The sequence below is a fragment of the Epinephelus lanceolatus genome, chromosome 20 (assembly GCF_041903045.1).
Source record: "Epinephelus lanceolatus isolate andai-2023 chromosome 20, ASM4190304v1, whole genome shotgun sequence".
Classification (NCBI taxonomy): domain Eukaryota; kingdom Metazoa; phylum Chordata; class Actinopteri; order Perciformes; family Serranidae; genus Epinephelus; species Epinephelus lanceolatus.
Window position 1 is genome coordinate 22,965,668 of NC_135753.1, and position 17,427 is coordinate 22,983,094.

The following is a 17,427-nucleotide window of genomic DNA, read 5'->3' on the forward strand; positions in this document are numbered from 1 at the left end:
TCTTGTCATGTTTCAGATGTCTATGTCTCACAGTTCCACAAAAAATTCAAAGATTTCTCAGATGATTTCATTGGAGTAACTGTTCCAGACACAAAGAAGTCGAAGTATCCATTATTTCACAAAAACAGCAAAGATTAGAGAAAAGTCCCCAAAAAATTAAACCGATTTCTGGAGCAGAACTTTCCTTTTTCTTCTTTTCTTTCCAGTTAATCATCTAATGACCCTGCAGATTTATTTGGTGACCATTTGTAGGAGCCTGCCCCAAAGTTGGGAACCATGGGACTAAACTAGCCTAATATATAGAAGTTAAAAGCTCCACCTAAACCAGTTGTAAATGCTGCTTATACATTGCTGCATTGCTGCAAGAGAAAAGAAATACTGGTAAAAAACACTTCGGAGCATTTAAAAGAAGAGGTTGGAACAATAATTTCAAATCATGTCATACATGATAATATAAAGCACTCAAAGGGCCAAATTTCTGCAGAAAGAGTACTTTCACTGTGATACTTTAGGTATATATTGCTCCACAGTAGGATTTTTCTGTAGTACAGATTAACCCAAAGTTTGACATTTAAGACTCACCTTAGGGTTAAAGTTGACATCCAGTGCCTCTGAGTGGAGTGGATACGGAGAGAAGTTCTGGTGGATGTGTTGGTGATAGAGCGGCTGGTGATGAGGGTGCAGGTGTGTGTCCGGTGGTCCTTTCTTCCTCATCAGATTGTGAGGCGGTTTGCGAGGACAGGCGGACAGCACTGATGAGGCCTCTGAGTCTGAGTTGAGAGTCTCTGTGTTGGTGTACTGGCCAGAGGACGGTGAGGTAATGGGAAGGTGCTGCGTGTACGTCCATTCTGGGTCATGCTGCGAGTCTGTGTAGTACGTCTCATCAGAAAGTTTGCGCCGGAACTGTCTCAATGCAGCACCCCAGCCACCTTCGTCATTGTCCTCGGAGTCAGATCCCATCTCGTCGTATGCTGAGACAACGCCGGACTCCTTTTCTAACACGCTGAACACCAGGCTCTTCCTCTTGGTTAGCAGGCTGGGCCGAGACAGCTGTGAGCTGTGAAGAGCAATCCAGTTACCGTCTGGGCTCTGGAGCACTGAGGATGCACCTGGAGGAACATGAACAGACAGAAAGAAGAAAGTTAAGAGCTGAATGCCATCTAGTTCCACTATATTCAAAAGAAGGCAGATATCTCTACGGCCGATATCTCCGACACTCAGCAACTAACAGTCTAGACTGATGAAAAGCACTGCAGGAGAGAGGAAAAATACGTAATTTTGATTTTGGGATGAACTGTCCACAAACTGGTGCATAAATATTCAACAGATTGCAGGAAATTAAGTGTTTGATGCTCAAAATGTTCTTGCGGAGGACACCCAAAGCCCCTGTTTCATGTGTCCCTGCCAATATTAAAAAGAAACCTATGCCTTTCTAGACAGTAACCAACATTTAAGAAGTTTTAATGGACTTTTTTAGTTTCTACCAGTGTAAAAACTTTGGAAAACAGTGGAGCCTACTGAATTCAAACAACCACAGCCACTATTCTCCTTCAATTTGAAAACTACTTTTTATTTTCACCTTTTGGGCCATCTAGGTTATTTTTGGGTAGCTCTTGTTTAAAGTAAAACCTAATAAGGCTAGTACGACTTTAATTAATTGTAGTGAAGCAGTAAATAACACTAATTTGGATTTACATTATCTTAAAAAAAGAAAGATATACAACTGAATCATCGTACCCCTCATGGTGCCAGAAGATGATCCTATACCAGCAAATACAATACACATTGCATCTGCATCTGAGATCAGGAGGACTCAAAGGAAAACCCTTTAGCCGACTGACATTAAACAGAGTCTGTGAGTGTGATATTTACTGGAGTTGTCCAGGCGGTCGACACTCTTCCAGCTGGGCAAAGACGTGGCCTTTCCCTCTCTCTTCAGAGAAGCGTAGTCCTGCAAGCCGCCGCCCGCCCCGGCACCCTCCTCCTCTGGACCCTTCTCCGGGGAGTCGTCACTGGTGAGGGAGAATGCTGACCGCGACCGCTGCAAGCACACACATGAGAACACACACAGGTTTGAGACACACAACTGTGGTTTGTGAGCAAAAAATTGCTGTCGTGAATACAACAAAAACAAAATGTAGACTGACAGAAGAGCATGCACTTCTGCTGATATAAACTCCACAGTGAAAGCCAGAGGTCAGACATCATTGTCTTTCTCAAAGAAACTTTAGAAAGAATGATGTTTGACAGCCTCGGAAATTTAAGTTGCACATCATCCTTTTTTAATTTGGGGCCATTGGGACAGACATCCAGTCAAAGCAGCTCCAGACAGGTTATTACTGCTTGGACAGAGACTGCAGCACAGTGGCCAGGAACAGTCACATATAATATCCACATTATAGTAATTACATAATATAAAGGAGAGCACTTGGTCCAGCTGGCTCGTCTACTTCCTGTCTGGGCAGAAAGCTGAACAACTGTGGCTGTGAGTCAACAATCTCATCAGCAGGTGGAGCTAGAAAACAACTGAAAACAAGGCAGGTTTTGAGTCTCTTTTCATGTATAGTGTGTGTGAGAGGGAGATCTCGAGCAACAGCCTTTGCTTATGATCATTAAAAGTCTCTATAATGAAAGAAACATGTCATTTCATTACAAAGCAGTAAAGATATTTTGCCAGTCCTCTAATTGTAGGTTTAGGATGAAGTTTTCTGGTTAGAAACAGGAATGTTTAATCCTGTTTAACTTTGTCACTGGGATGTAGATTTACAGGCTGCTTCACTGAGAATAAAGGAGCAACATGAAAGTTCCAGGTGCACAAATTCACCACAGTCCTACTGTTGAACATTCAATCTGGATCTTGGTTTAACATTCGAGTGAACGTACTGTAGGTGCTTGTATGTTCAAGAATTGCCTGAAGTGTTTAGTAGGGTGCAGAAGAATTAGAGAAAACACATCAGTTCTTACCATGGGTTGGATGCACCATTAAGATTACTCCAAGGATCAGCGTTAAGGCAGCTGAGATTTTAGTGTGCATTTGCATGTATACTCTCTTAGTGAGTGTTTGCAGAGAGCTGATAAACAGAGCCCATCCCACAGCGGGCCGAGCAGTTGAGGAGGATCCCTTCGTATTTCACAGGACTTTGATCTTCGCTGAGTGAAACAGCGGGAAACAGAACGGCGAGGCCAGGGGAGCGTAGCTTTGATGCTTCGCTCACACACGGGACGATGACAAATCTCCACGAGTCCCTGCTGACTAGCAGCGCTAAGCGCTGCCAGGTGTGTATGCATTGTCGATTTGTGTGTATGTGCTCCTGTGTGTGTTTTATATCTCTATGTGTCCATGTAAACTGGGTGTTCTCACCATATTGTAGGTTCTTTTCTCAAACCTAGAACAGGTAAACTGTCTTCTTTGGATTTTCTTCCAGTCCTGATGTATCAATCAGAACTGGATAACACTTGGTTCAAATCACATTTGCAATATTTCTTATGCTTTGCTTTTGCCTACTTAAGGGGAAAATCCACAATAACACACTTCAAACAGTGGAAAAAGAGCTATTAGCCGTGCACCTAGGGGTCTATTTTGTTGCTTAGCGGTCTGTTTTCCCCTAATCTCAAGGAAACTGGTGAAACATACAGTGGATGAAACTCCAAACGCAGGGCTGGGTATTGTTCAAAAAATGATGATACCATTGCCAATACCAGTAATTAGTAAGTGACTGACTGCAAGCAAAACCACACAAATAGTCTGTTTTTTTCTAGATCTGGGTAAAAAAAAAGGATCAAATGCAGCTATCCTTTGACTGGAGAATTGTCTATACTACTTGGTACTGGCTTATTTAGTCAATACCTTTAAAGCTACAGTTGGTAACTTTTATAAAAATAACTTTGTCATATTTGTCATAGTCTGGGCAAAAAAAAAATCATGTCCCTCCTCCTCTTCCTACTGCTTCTAATGGTGTTCACTAAAATCGACTGTGGCATACCAAAAACCACCAATCAGAGACAAGGAGTCTCTGATGCAGCTGTTAATCACACTGATGAACTGCAGTCGAACTGTCAAACTAGGCAGCAATTCAAATATGAATCAAGATTCTGTAACTGCTTCGCCTATTTCTCACCTCAAATGTTTTCAGAAATATATTTTAGTGTACTGTTTAGCTGTCCGCGACGCCAGGGATCAGCATGCTCGGGGCCCCACCCCTGCCTGCCACCCAGCACACAATGCACCAAATCCTGAATCCTGTCCCTGCAGGTGGTGGGCCCACAGGGTGACAGCTCCATGTTATCTATTCGGGCCGAGCCCAACCGGACCCCATGGCCCAAGGCCCGGCCACCAGATGCTCGCTGGCGAGCTCCCCCTCGGGTCTGGCTACACTGTCCAAACACTATGTTTCATCAAGGTCTTCTTGAATCGCTCTAAGTCTGGCCACTCCACTGGGACCACCAGGGGCTATAAGGGCCAATAGCTATCAGCTATGAGCTCTGGTTAGTGACCGGAAGAATGGGATCGTGGATAAAAGCGGCTGAAATGAGTTTCCTCCGTGGGGTGGCTGGGCTCAGCCTTAGAGATAGGGTAAGGAGCTCCAGAGAGAGCTCGGAGTAGAGCCGCTGCTCCTTCGTATCAAAAGTGGTCAGTTGAGGTGGTTCGGGCATCGGATCAGGATGTGTCCTGGGCGCCTCCTGTTAGAGGTGTCCCGGGCACGTCCCACTGGTAGGAGGCCCTGGGGCAGACCCAGAACATGCTGGAGAGACTACATATCTCATCTGGCCTGGGAACACCTCAGGGTCCCCCAGCAGGAGCTGGAAAGCTTTGCTTGGGAGAGGGACGTCTGGGGTGCTTTGCTCGGCCTGCTGCCCCCGCGACCCGGCCCTGGATAAGCTGGCGAAAATGGATGGATGTTTAGCTGTAAAATAAGAAAGTTGGTGACCCCAAAATTCTACCAATGTATCAAGCACTGGCCACCAGACAGACCGACGTGCTCATTTTACAGCTAAACAGTACACTTAAGTATGTTTCTGAAAACATTTGAGGTGAGAAATAGGCAATGCAGTGAGGATTTTTGATTCACGTATGATCAGCGCTGCCTAGTTTGAGAGTTTGACCGCAGTTCAAGACTCCTCAGCTCAGGTTGTTTGTGTTAATATGTAGTAAGGCCATTAGAAGCACTACAAGATGATAGAGTGGGTTGAGGAGTATGACTGTTTTCACAGATTATCTGTCTCATTCAGTGCTGTGTTTCACCAAATGTTAGAAAGTTTATTTCTTTAAATAAAAGTTACCAACTACAGCTTTATTCAGAGAGATTTTGGTACTGCTTGGCACTGGGTAATTTCAATAATACCTTAAAAGTATTGAGTACAGATACCCAGCCTTAGCCAAGTCAGAACAATCCTCTGAGATTAGCTGCTCTAGTGTTTATACAATTTTAGTTTCCAGAACAGCATCAAAACACACATCATGGTGAATTTTAGAGAAAGCCTTAATCCTGTGAACTTTATATAAGGATTAAGAAAACAAAATTTAAAGGGAGTCAGCTCCAACCGCTGGCTTTCAATACAATAGCTACAAGATCCACAGAGGACTTCAGGAAAAAGAAAGAGACCAAAATACAATGCTTCGTCACCACACATGAGAGTGGTGCTATTGAAATGTTACAGTAATTTTCTGCCAAACACAGCATTCCTGTTTTTTAAAACCTGGCAAACACACAGAGACGGCGGCTGGTCCACCCAGAGGAACACATACCAAAACACAGACAGAGGAACATTATAGTGTACGTGCTGTGAAATGAAGTGAGAAAAACAAACCACCCTTCTTTAAACGCATGCTTCTGGCCAAGACTCAGCAGTTTGCACCCGCCAACAGGACAGCTTTGTTTTGACTTCGCCGGATATGGCTGGCATTTGTTGTTTTTTTATTAGAGCCTCTTGCGGAGGCAGAGACTGACCCAGAGAGAGTAGGAGGTCTTGAGGGGGTCCTGTGGTCCTTGTGAAGAGGCTTGAGGCTGAGTGGGAGAGGGGAGTTCACTGGGCTGGATCAGGGACTGAGGTTGAGGCCAGACAAAGTCATACTCTGTTTGCATCTCTGAACGCTTCCTCCTCTGAATGATCTGAAGGAGGGCAAGGAGAGTAAAGGAAGACAAATTGAGAGAGCTGCGAGGTAAGCAGACACATTCAAAGCTTTATTTAAATAATAAAATACAATAATAATAATAATTGCAAATTGGAAAAAAAAATGCAATCCCATAACAGCGTTTTATGTTTACACTCTGGTATGAATAATTTGCTGTAATGAAACTTTAAAAGCAATAATCCAGCTTCCATTTAAATTTTTATGTAATATTATGCACCGACATTCTCACAAAGCGGAGACAAAAAATAGCTTTTTTTATTTCACCTTCAAAGACTTGATGGCCAACAAATGTTAATTGAAACTGGAAAGCAATCAAACAACTGCAAACTCTGTCTCCACTAACTGTGTGTGTACGAATTACAAGATGCAATTAAAATCAAAGTGGTTGTCATTTGAATTTTAATCCAAACTAAGATATCATTTTTCAGAGAGTCTCTGCCCTCTTCTCACACAGCTCTGTGATCCCAATTTCAGAAGGAGAAAAGAGCGTTAACTTCCTGTGTTCCCGTGCCATCTCTCTACCAAAATGTAACATCAGTGGAAATGCTTTTATTTAACATCATAATGGTCGACTGATCTGTCAGTCAAACCTTGCTGGGTGTATTACAGTTTCATTTTTTAGTGTGCATTTGCATTTGAATGAGGTTAACTACACTGAACACTTTCACATATAAAGGGAAAATAAATACCCAAGAATAAAAGCTTACTCAACTGACTTTTTGTACTATTGTCGTGGCAAGTTCCTCTATGAGCTCCTCTTTGTGGTCCTGCAGATACCGAGCCTCATTCTGCTTCTCCTGCACACAAACACACACATACGTTTATATATGCAGTGTGCTCTGTTCAAAGACACTTCTTGACCAAGAACCATGGCTGCATCCAGCTGATACTGAGAGGACAGAAGTAAGAGGCCATGACAGAGAAAGCGGGAATAGAAAAGGGGACCAAATGGAAAAGAGAGAAGAAAGACAGAGACAGAAAGAAGAGGAACAGAGGGATGTCTCACCAAGCTGTCACTGAACTCCTCTGCCTTAGCGATGGCTTCCTCTATAGCCTCCTCAGCAACACGCAGGGCAACTGTGAGCGTCTCTGCCATACTGTGTCCTGAGATCACACACACAGGACCCACACATAAACATTTTCAGTCATGACACCTGCAAACAACCTGTAGACAACCTTTCATCCCATAACACACATTCCTACTCTTATCCAAATGTTCCCAACCAAAGAGGTCATAACCCTTGCAATGGGTCACGAGATAAACCGGAAGAGCCACCCGATGATTAATTGGATGTTAAAGAAGAAAAAATAACATTGTCTTGCTTTACACATTTGCATAAATGTTTTTGGATGTTTTGGATTTCAATAGTTTTACCTCGTTTGGGCTCCCAGGAGTATTAAAATGAAGAAATCTGAGACATTCAGAGGGAAAAATTACTTTTTGTGCTGACAAGGGCTCCAAACCAAGGGAGTACTAATGCATATATATATATACTAGTCCATAACCATTGAGTGCACACTTGCCCACGTACAGTTTCACATGGTGTGTGTTTGGGATACAGGTCATAGGAAATTGCAGATTAAATAGTCAACTGAACCCATTAAGAACAGCAATGTATTCAGACAGAGTTTTTGTGAATTTGATAGTACGATTGCTTTATTGAAAGTACAGTAGTACCATTGCCAATAGTGGGATAGTTAGTGGGCTGAAACTGTACATTAGTAGTTGAGGTAGCACGCTGAAAGGCAGATAGTTAAAGTGTTTATATGTTGTATTGACTTAAAAGTGGGGCGCACTGGTAGTTCACATGGGAAAGGTGCGGCTAGCCCTTGTTGCAGCAGCATACCATACCATGACTTAGTCATACCAAAAATTAGAAAAAAACAACAACATTTGGCCACAGGGGGAGCCACAGCGATCGGTCGCATTTTAGCCATTTTTAAGCATTTCTCTGTTGTTATAGCGCCACCCAGTTGCCAATTAGAGTTAAATTTCTCCAGTCACCTTGAGGCGTCCTGTTCTACATATCTACCAAGTTTAGTAAAAATCCATATGGCGGTTAGGCCTAGATAAGAAATTAGCTCTCTAGTGCCCCCATTTTGTTTGATGGGGTCAATAATGAAGGGGTCCCCTCAGATCATGTGTGGTCATATGCCTACAAAGTTGCTACATGGGATGTCTACAAAGGTGAAACCCTTGATATGTTATACACCTTTATGTGATGAGCCATGCCCTCCGCAATATTCATTGCCTTATAGAAGCTCAGTTTTAGTAAGTTTTCCAACTTTTGCCAACAGGGAACTTTAGATATTGGTCCCTAGATTATGTTCACCAAGTTTCATGCATATCGGTCAAACTTCCTAGGAAGAGATCGATTTTAAGTGTTTTTCAAAAAATTAAAAATGGCGGAAAATCTATATAACAAGAAGTTATGAGGCAAATTTGTTCCTCATGAGGAGAGGCATCTCTGTGCAAAGTTTCATGTCTCTACGACATACGGGGCATGAGATATGCCCATTCAAAGTTTGCAATTTCAATCGGTTGCTATAGCGCCCCCCATTGGCCAATTGATGTAATATTGCTTCATTCGCATCCTCCCATGACCCTCTACCACTGTGCCAAATTTCACATGGATTGACCAAGTCAGTGAGGAGAAAAACGTGGAACAGACACACAGACAGAGTTTTCATCATTATATAGTAAGATAAGATGTATATTTTTTTAAAATGTTAAATTCCTTTTACGAATCAAGAGGGAGCTATGTAGAGTGTCTGGTGCTGAAGACTACAAGTCTGCAAATGAAAAAAATCTGGGGTGTGGAGTTAAAGAGAAGTGAGCTTACCAGACCTCTTTAGCCTCATGTCTGCTTAAGTTTTGTGGCTCCAGGTTTTATTAGTTGCTACTAGCATAACACCCGAATCTCTGACCAGAAAGTCGGCGGTCAAGCTGCAAAGTGGGTAATACTCGCAGCAGATTTTGGCATGGAAGAAAAATATGTGGAACAGACACGGCTCTGCAGCATTAATTTTTATATTTTCCTTTGTCCATCATGGTCAACAGTGTTGTAGAAGTGCAATGCTAAATAGATTGAGTACTTCTTTGAGGGGTCAGTTGCAGAAATGGTTGGGAGCATTTGCCTGTCACCCTTTTGTCAAAAGAAAACAAAACTATGTTGAAACCTAGATGGTCATTGTGCTAAATTGTAGCTACATTATTACAGGGGTAGACAGTAGTAGTGTCTATAACGTGAAGAGTTAGAGACACCAATTAAACTGCATGTCTTTGGATTGTGGGAGGAAACCGGAGTACCTGAAGAAAACCCACACTGATACTGGCAGAACATGTAAACTCTGCACAAAGGGGCTCCCCCACCTCAGGTTTGAACCAGGAACCCTTTTACTGTGAGGCAACAATGCTAACCACTGCATCACTGTGACGCCCAGGTCCCCATAATACTTGTTTTCAAATTGTATTAAAGTAGCATATCATCTGACACAATTAAGATATGTTTGAGACAAATAACTCTGCTTTAATTTGATATATTCAACAGTATAATTTCTATTTTCAACAATTTGTCGCTCTGGATTACTCACCCAAGGAGTTATTGTGTGATTAATGTTATTTTGCAAACAGACCAGACCGAGGTTACATCCCATGACAGTTATGAACATGCCCACAGGCTCAAACGTTGATATTACAGAAAACAGAGTGAGATAACGTTACCGCTTCAGCTTCCAGACCGTGGTGGGGAAACACAGGGGAGACTTCGTTTTGCCTCCAGGGCCGAAGTTGATGCTCACTTTGGTGAGCTGCAGCAGTTATTCATGGACCAAGTGAAACCTACACTGTACGTTTACTACCACTTGACAGCTTTACAGCTAATTTCTCCTCTGCTCCGCTCAGTTATAGCTGTCTGCTCTGAGCCACCATCACTCTCTCTGTTGCTCAACCATACACTCGCTACAAACACACTACTCTGCTCTTATAACATGTGCATTAAACTGCTAGCCTGGTGAGAACATCCTGATGACATGAGCTCAGTATTCTGTTTCTCCTCTGTAGCAGTCTGGACTCAGTGCCACTTCCTCTTGTATTCAGAAATCGAAAATCAATCTGGGCCAATCAGGGACTGTGTTATAGTTGATGATGTAAAATGCAGGCCGCAGCTTGCACAACAGTAATGGTAGCTCCCAAAGCAACAAGAGCTAACTGTAACGTTAATTGCAACAATCACAACAATTAAATAAGAACTAGAGTATGCACTCGCAAAGTTTCTTGGAGGAAAAGACGTTTTTGCCGTTCTTTTGACTGAGTCTGGCAAAAGTTTGTTTTATCAGCTGACTCAGTTGGTGAAGAAGATGTTCCGCAGTGTTTTGTGACGCTGATTGGCTGAAGGACTTTGCCTGTCAAGGTGGGTACTCCTGCCCATTGAAAGCGTTTGAGGCGGCACAGAGTCCAAACTGATAGACAGACTGAAACAGAATGTTGAGCTCACATCATCAGGATGGTCTTAACAGGCTATGAAACTGCATCAAACATCCAGCAAATATAGGACTGAAACACCACATGTTTAAAAAGGACAATATAAATTTCTACAGAAAAAAAAAAAACAGTGGCGCCAAAAATTTTAAGTTTTTAGCTGTAGAGTTCCCCCTGAATTTCCCAAATGAGGCTTTCTGAGTCAAGCTTTGTAGTTAGAGTAATACATGTGTTGCACAGCAACAACAACCACTTTTCCATTGAGGAAGTGCATCAGATGATTGATTGTGGAGGCCAAGACGTTACCTATGGAAGCACCTTCTCCCTATTAATTTTGAAATAGCAATGGCCGATGGGGAAAAACCAACACTGGACCGACCAGTGGTGAAACTTCATCACTCAGTCAGTGACTCAGTAGGTGTGAGTCCATCTGCCTATTTTTATGTGCATTTTTTCATTTGTGCATAGAAAAAAACCTGGGTAGAAACACCAAAAATTTGAAAAAAAAAATCTAAAAATATCACAAAAAAAGTTCTTACGCTTGGGTTATGTGGACAATTACGTTTATAAATAAAATGTAAATGCCGCTAAGTGCAATAGAATTTAGTGATTAAATGATGATATCCAGTCATTGCATAGGGCACTGCAAGCTCTCCTCATCATCTCTGGATGGCTTTTAACAGCTTTACTGCAAACAGGGCTGTTACCAGAACTCTTCAAAGAACACAGAGCTGTAATATTAGCTGTTCAAAACTTTCCATTTACACTGTCCAGCATCATTCTGTTATTATTTCCCTGAGACTCAAACTTTTGTTTGGTATGCATTTTTAATTTCTCCTAGCTATTTGAGATCAGTAGGATGCAATAAAGAAAAACTAAACATCATCAACAATAATAAAGTCCCAATGTCTTCAAACGAGTATTTCTTAATTAACAGCGTCTCAGCTTGTTACTGTTGCTGAAATTGTCAAATTTGTTGTCACATCAAAATACAAACATTAATAATCGGAAATAAACAAGTTTCAACCATAAAATGTGATCAGGTTTTGTCCACTTTTGTGTCAGGATCGGCTGCAGACTGACTTGGCAGAAATGGCCGCCATCTTGTTTTCACATGGATTAGTGTATTGTGCTCTGACTACCACTAGATAGCATAAAAAGTGTCTATGAACGAGGACAACAGGTCTAAGTCAAGAATAATTAAGTATAAGGTCAAGTAAACCCAAAATGTTTTGTCTCGGGAGGTTATACATCCATTGTCTTCCTTTGTTTGAGGTTTCACCATAGACTGTATAAATAATGGACATAGCTTCCGTGAGGTCACCCACTGGTTTGTGGACTGCCGTATTGAAGCCTCTGGTTCAGCATTTCAGCCGTCGCCATATTGTTTTTTTGAAGAAGTGACCATATTTGGATAAGAGGCTGGAGCTGTGGAAGGGCAAGGGGTGAATCTGACTCATAGACTGTAGCACTGCCTCACAGATGACCTGTTACTTAAGCGGCCCCACCCTTAAATTACATAAAAAATTCACCTCCTGTATAGTTGTCATGAATTTTGAAATAAGCTAGAGACCAATTTTTTTTTTTTTTTGTACTGGGCTGTAAACATGTTTATATCTGCTGTAAAGTTTGGGCCATTTTAACATGGGGGTCTGTGGGGATTGACCCTGCTTTGGAGCCAGCCTCAAGTGGCCATCTGATGAACTGCAGTTTTTGGCACTTCCACATAGGCTTCATTTTTTCAGCCTCGGAGGGTGCCCCTCGGGTTTCACTGGTAGTCATCTTGTGCAGTGGTATCATGGCACCTGACTGGAGCATTAGCGCCAACCACTGTTTACCTCAATGAACCAACTCCCAATATACACAAACAGTAGCGGATGGAAAAGCATGTAAAGTCTTTCTCTGATTTTCTGAAATTTCAGTTAAGTCTATAACTCTGTGTCAGATCCCTGCACAGTCATTATGGGCTTCTCAAGAACTGCCATGATCTAAATGGCAGCTCTTCATCATTGCATGACCTTTTTACAATTACTGACAAAGAAATTAAATGAAGGTTATCATTAGACTGGGGCTATTTGTTTGTTTGTGTATTTATTTGTGCATGAAGGGGTGTTTGTTTACAGTTAATGGCGCGAGCATGTGTGTCTAATGTATTGTCTGTGGTGTGTAGGAGGTTATAATTTTATCTGTGTGCATTTGTTGGACACGGCATGTCAGTGGTTTTATGTGTATCCTGTGGATTTATGTGTGTATGGATGCGTGAGAATTTTAATGTGTGTGCAGTTTAATGATCAAACAAGAACTGTCGCTCTGCATTTCAATTCACTTTAGTGTTGTGTAGCACTGATATGATCACACACACACACACACACACACACACACACACATGCTCTTTGCAGAACGGTCTCTAAGGCAACAATTAATAGGCAATAAACATAAGAGCTCAACCTTTTAAGAAAATGGAAAAAGGGACAAATGGTGGAGAAAAAAATCAATATGGCTACCACAGCAGGCAAGAAGCAACTGTAAAGTGGAAAAGATAATGTCAATTATAAGTGTGGCTGAAATTACCCATCTGCACTGCCACAATAATGCTGCCCGTTCATCACCGCATCTCTCACCTTCACTCTGTTTGTAGAAGGCGGAGTCACTGCCACAGATGCTGCCATCATTGTCGTTGCCGGTGCTTCCCTCGTGAACGCTGCTTTCTAGAGGGAGGGAGAGAACGACAAATGAAGTCTTCAGATAAAAGCCTTCAAACTGACGCCTGTCAAAGAAATGCAAATATTCTGCTCATATCATACCATATAATACCACAGCGGCATATTCTTTTGCACTGTGCCACGTTAAAAGTAGGTTACACTGCGCACAATGCCACTAAGCCCTTTTTTGTACTCTTGTCAACTGTATTCCCAACTCCATTTGTCATCTTGTCAATTGTATAGTTTTGTTTTTTCTACTTTGTGCCTTTCCCTATTGTGCACTGAAAAAAAAGCACACAAAAGAAATGAAATGACAATTGAAAGAAAAAGATAATTTCCTTTGCCTTTCAAACTAATCACTTGCTGGCACTTATCATAAGCATATTCTCAGCGCGCACAGGCATCACTATGTAGTGTGTTGTTTTCTTTATAGCTCATTCAGGCCAAGTCTCCTCTGAGTTAGTGCTATATTTGTGTACATATCTTCTTCAAACAAACTCCAAAATCTAGACTTACAGCAAAAGGGCATTCATGTCACCGAAAATGGAACATTTGTGATTATAGCTCTCAGACAGGTCTACTTAAAAAGCCATGGAAGCCTAAAGAAGGTGTAATGGTTACAACATCCCCGCCTTCAAAACCACATATTCCCTTAGTGGCCCATTAACTCCTTTTAGACAGTTCTCTTGTGGTTTGTGTTTAGTGCGTGCCTTTTCATCAGTCCAGCTGTAAAAATGAAGAGAGTATAAATGGACGTGCAGGTCATTAAAGAAGACAAACTGTCAGGCAGTGCAGGAGAGGGACGTGCCAGGCCACCAAGGTAGAATACAGTCATGCTACTGGAATGAGGGAAGTGAGTCCTCTAACTGACCACACTCCAGGTACATTTCCATGTCATCCGATGACCACAGGCCATGCCCACTCTAAAACATGGCTCCAGACAAAACACAAGAGCACCATGGCTCCAGTTCCACCTCTGCTCCCTCCTTTAGCTCATTTCCATGCACTAAATGGAGCCAAAACCAAACTTATCCAAATCCTAGGTCTTCTTCCAACACTTCGGCCCCTGCTGCTGAAAAAACACTAGCACGACCAAACTCCATGACTCCCATCCTTGGCCGGGGTCGGCTTCATCTCCGACATTAATCTTGTCAGCAGAGTCCTGTTGCTGTTCCTGCTGGACAGGCTGCAGCTTCTGGCTGAATGCACAGAGACAGTCGAATGCTCGCGGTGGTTTGGTGCAAGTCCGCCTTCAAGGAGCCAGAGACACTCACCGATCTCTGCCATAGCTGACTGCAACACCGCCAAGATGCCAGACGATTACACAGCGATCACTCTTCTACACCACAGTGTTGCCATTGGATGCATTCTTATATCTCCCACAAGCATATGTCTAACTACAAGACATTTATTTTGCATAAAAATGCAATTAACTTAATAAAACCATTTCAGAAGGGGTTTAATGAGCCCACACATGAAAGTATGAAGCCAGGAAAACAAAAACAAATACATCAAAATCAAAGGAGCTGGCATTTTCTTCCTTTTTTTCCCCTGACAGCAGCAGTAACACAGCCAGCTGTCAGATATGTTATACTATTTCAGCTTTACTGCAAGATGAACTGCTGTTTGTCAAAGCACTGCGACGTTTTAGAGCGGAGCCTGTAAGCCAGCAATCACAAACTCTTACATTCCTTCACAGAGACACGCAGTGACATGCTGTAACTCCACCAGAAAAGACTTTTTTAAATACATCTCTACTCGCAACATCTGCCTTTACAGCAGGTTCACACAAAAAATTGTGTAGCTCCACTTTGAGGAGTGTGTATTTGATTTCATGCCACCCTATGTATCTCTTCATTCACAGGCCCAGTCCTCCCAGTCGCAACACGGTGTAACAACTCCCAAAACCATTACACGCTCCACCCGTCCTTCACTCCCAGAGTTGTCTCACTCTGACTGAAGCGGCGTTCAACAGAGCTGTACTGTTCTCGCTTGGTTAGAGCTGAATTATAGTTTCTGGGAGTGTGGAAGGCGACAATAGGTGGGGAAATTACCTGCAGCAACTCAGGACAATGTAGACACAAAAGGACTGCTGTCAGAGAAAGTGAGCCGCCTCGCGAGAAACACACACAGACGGAGGGCAGCACACACACACACACACACACACACACACATACACACACCAAGAGAGACAGACAGGGAGGAAGGGAAGTGGAGGCACTAATATACAGACAAAGAAAGCTCCTGAGGACTGGGTATCATAACTCATGCCACACCGACATCAGCTCACTCTATACATACCAACATCAGCCTCTGTCACAACAGCCTGTCAGCATAACCTGGCCATCTGTGAGATGTTCAAGAAAGTGTCGCTGTCCCTTGTCAGTCATATGGATGCAACCTGCAGAAAGCCGTCCTGCACGCAGCGAATATCGAAGCAGGAAAATGTACCTATGTGTGTTACTGTCTATTGAGACAAAACATCACTTTTGATGAAGTGGTCAGAGGTAACACAGTACATGTACTCATGTAGTGTAGTGTTCTGTACTTCTCAGGAGGAATAAACATACTTTTTCATCATATTTATCTGAATATAATAAATACTATATATGAATACGAGAAATACCCAACACTACATAATGCAAGTTCATATATAAAAAGACATAATTCAGTCTTCTTCTTCTGGCATACGTCCTTAGACCTTCAACTTCCTTGAGGCAAGCCAGTCCAGTTTTCATCGTTGAGGTCAATTAGACCACAATCGCCAACTGGGGGCCAGTGTTTGGGGCAGCTGGTTATTGTGTTCCACTGTTTGTAGTGGATCCCCGCATTCGAAGTGGGCACTGTCCCCCAGACCCCATTTTTGCATTGCTGGCCCGAAGCATCATACGCCTGTCCTCAGGCAACTGAGGGTTGTCCATTGCTTTCGGGGCAGATTCTGGCTGTGAACATCTGTGGGGTCTTCAGTGTAGTGGTGGAGCTGGAGTGGAGTGGTGCTGACTTCCACTGGTCCCTCCATCTTGCCTTGACCCAGGCAGCCTTGGAGGTGTCAGATGTTGTTGTACATAGCAGTTCTTCTTTGCATGTTTGGCAAAGGGGCGCCAGGACTTGAGATGCAAGTGCTATGGGGTGGGATTCACTCGTCTGTGCCTTTCAAGCGAGGGCCAGCATGGCTGCTTCTGGTCTGACCTCAGCTGGAGCGATACCAGCGAACAGGCAGTTGGTTTGTTGTCTTGTAGACATCCGCACATAACTCAATAAACTGCACCCACAAACAAGCTGGAGAGCCGGTGGCCCCACAGTCTCAATCAGGGTTGACCAAAACCTAGATAATACCATTTTCTGAGACAGAGAGCCTGCACATTTATCAATATATAAGATTTTGTATTAAGGCAGGGCAGCTGGGCACACTGACATTTACAAAAATTTGGTTTGCACTGCACCATCCTGGAAGTTTAAGAAGCAGTCTCATGCCATCATTATAGGCCACACTAAGTCTTTGCATGTTACTCTTCTATAGTGGGCAGTATACAGCGGGGTACAAAATGCTCTAAAGAGCTATCTTTACATTAACTGAGCACATGCTGAATTTGCGAGCAAACATATTAGCTTGTGCATAACTTGTGGCACTGTCACATCATCAGCTAAATCACTGACAATATAATGGCCGAGACATTTCATCTCATTACACACTCTAAGAGCCACATCCGATTGAAAGAATCCAGGAAATACTAATTTTCTGTCTTCTTCACTTCTGTTGGCATTATATTTGATGTCAGCACCATAGTTTGAGCAAATCTTCAACAGCTGTTGTAGGCCAGCTCTTTACGGGCAGAAGATTACCAGATCATCTGCATATATAACCTCACTAAGTAGTTTTTGTTTCTAATCTAACCAGACCTCAATTGTCACATCAAAAAACAGATTCATCTATAAACAGTCATTTGCAAAGGTTCAAAAGTGCACAGACTAATGATGCCATTGTGCAAATGGAGCTGTCAGATCACAAAATGCTTCTATGTGTCATTCAAAAAATACATATTTTACTCTTACCTGTAGTGCTATTTATCAGTCTAGATAGTTTTGGTGTGACTTGCCAAATGTTGTATACA

General features: G+C 42.6%; 1 protein-coding gene across 4 annotated transcripts in view; it reads right to left on the minus strand.

Annotated features, from left to right (window-relative positions):
• The window catches only part of myripb (myosin VIIA and Rab interacting protein b), a 188,586-nt gene that overhangs the window by 16,389 nt on the left and 154,770 nt on the right, over nucleotides 1-17,427 (minus strand). For all 4 annotated transcript variants that reach the window (XM_033638873.2, XM_033638872.2, XM_033638871.2 and 1 more), the window contains exons 5-10: nucleotides 13,235-13,321; nucleotides 7,140-7,237; nucleotides 6,850-6,930; nucleotides 5,949-6,110; nucleotides 1,873-2,041; nucleotides 583-1,109 (exon numbers count right to left, since the gene is read on the minus strand). In XM_033638873.2, the coding sequence (XP_033494764.2) occupies nucleotides 583-1,109; nucleotides 1,873-2,041; nucleotides 5,949-6,110; nucleotides 6,850-6,930; nucleotides 7,140-7,237; nucleotides 13,235-13,321 (1,124 nt within the window). The remainder of the gene's footprint in view (nucleotides 1-582; nucleotides 1,110-1,872; nucleotides 2,042-5,948; nucleotides 6,111-6,849; nucleotides 6,931-7,139; nucleotides 7,238-13,234; nucleotides 13,322-17,427) is intronic.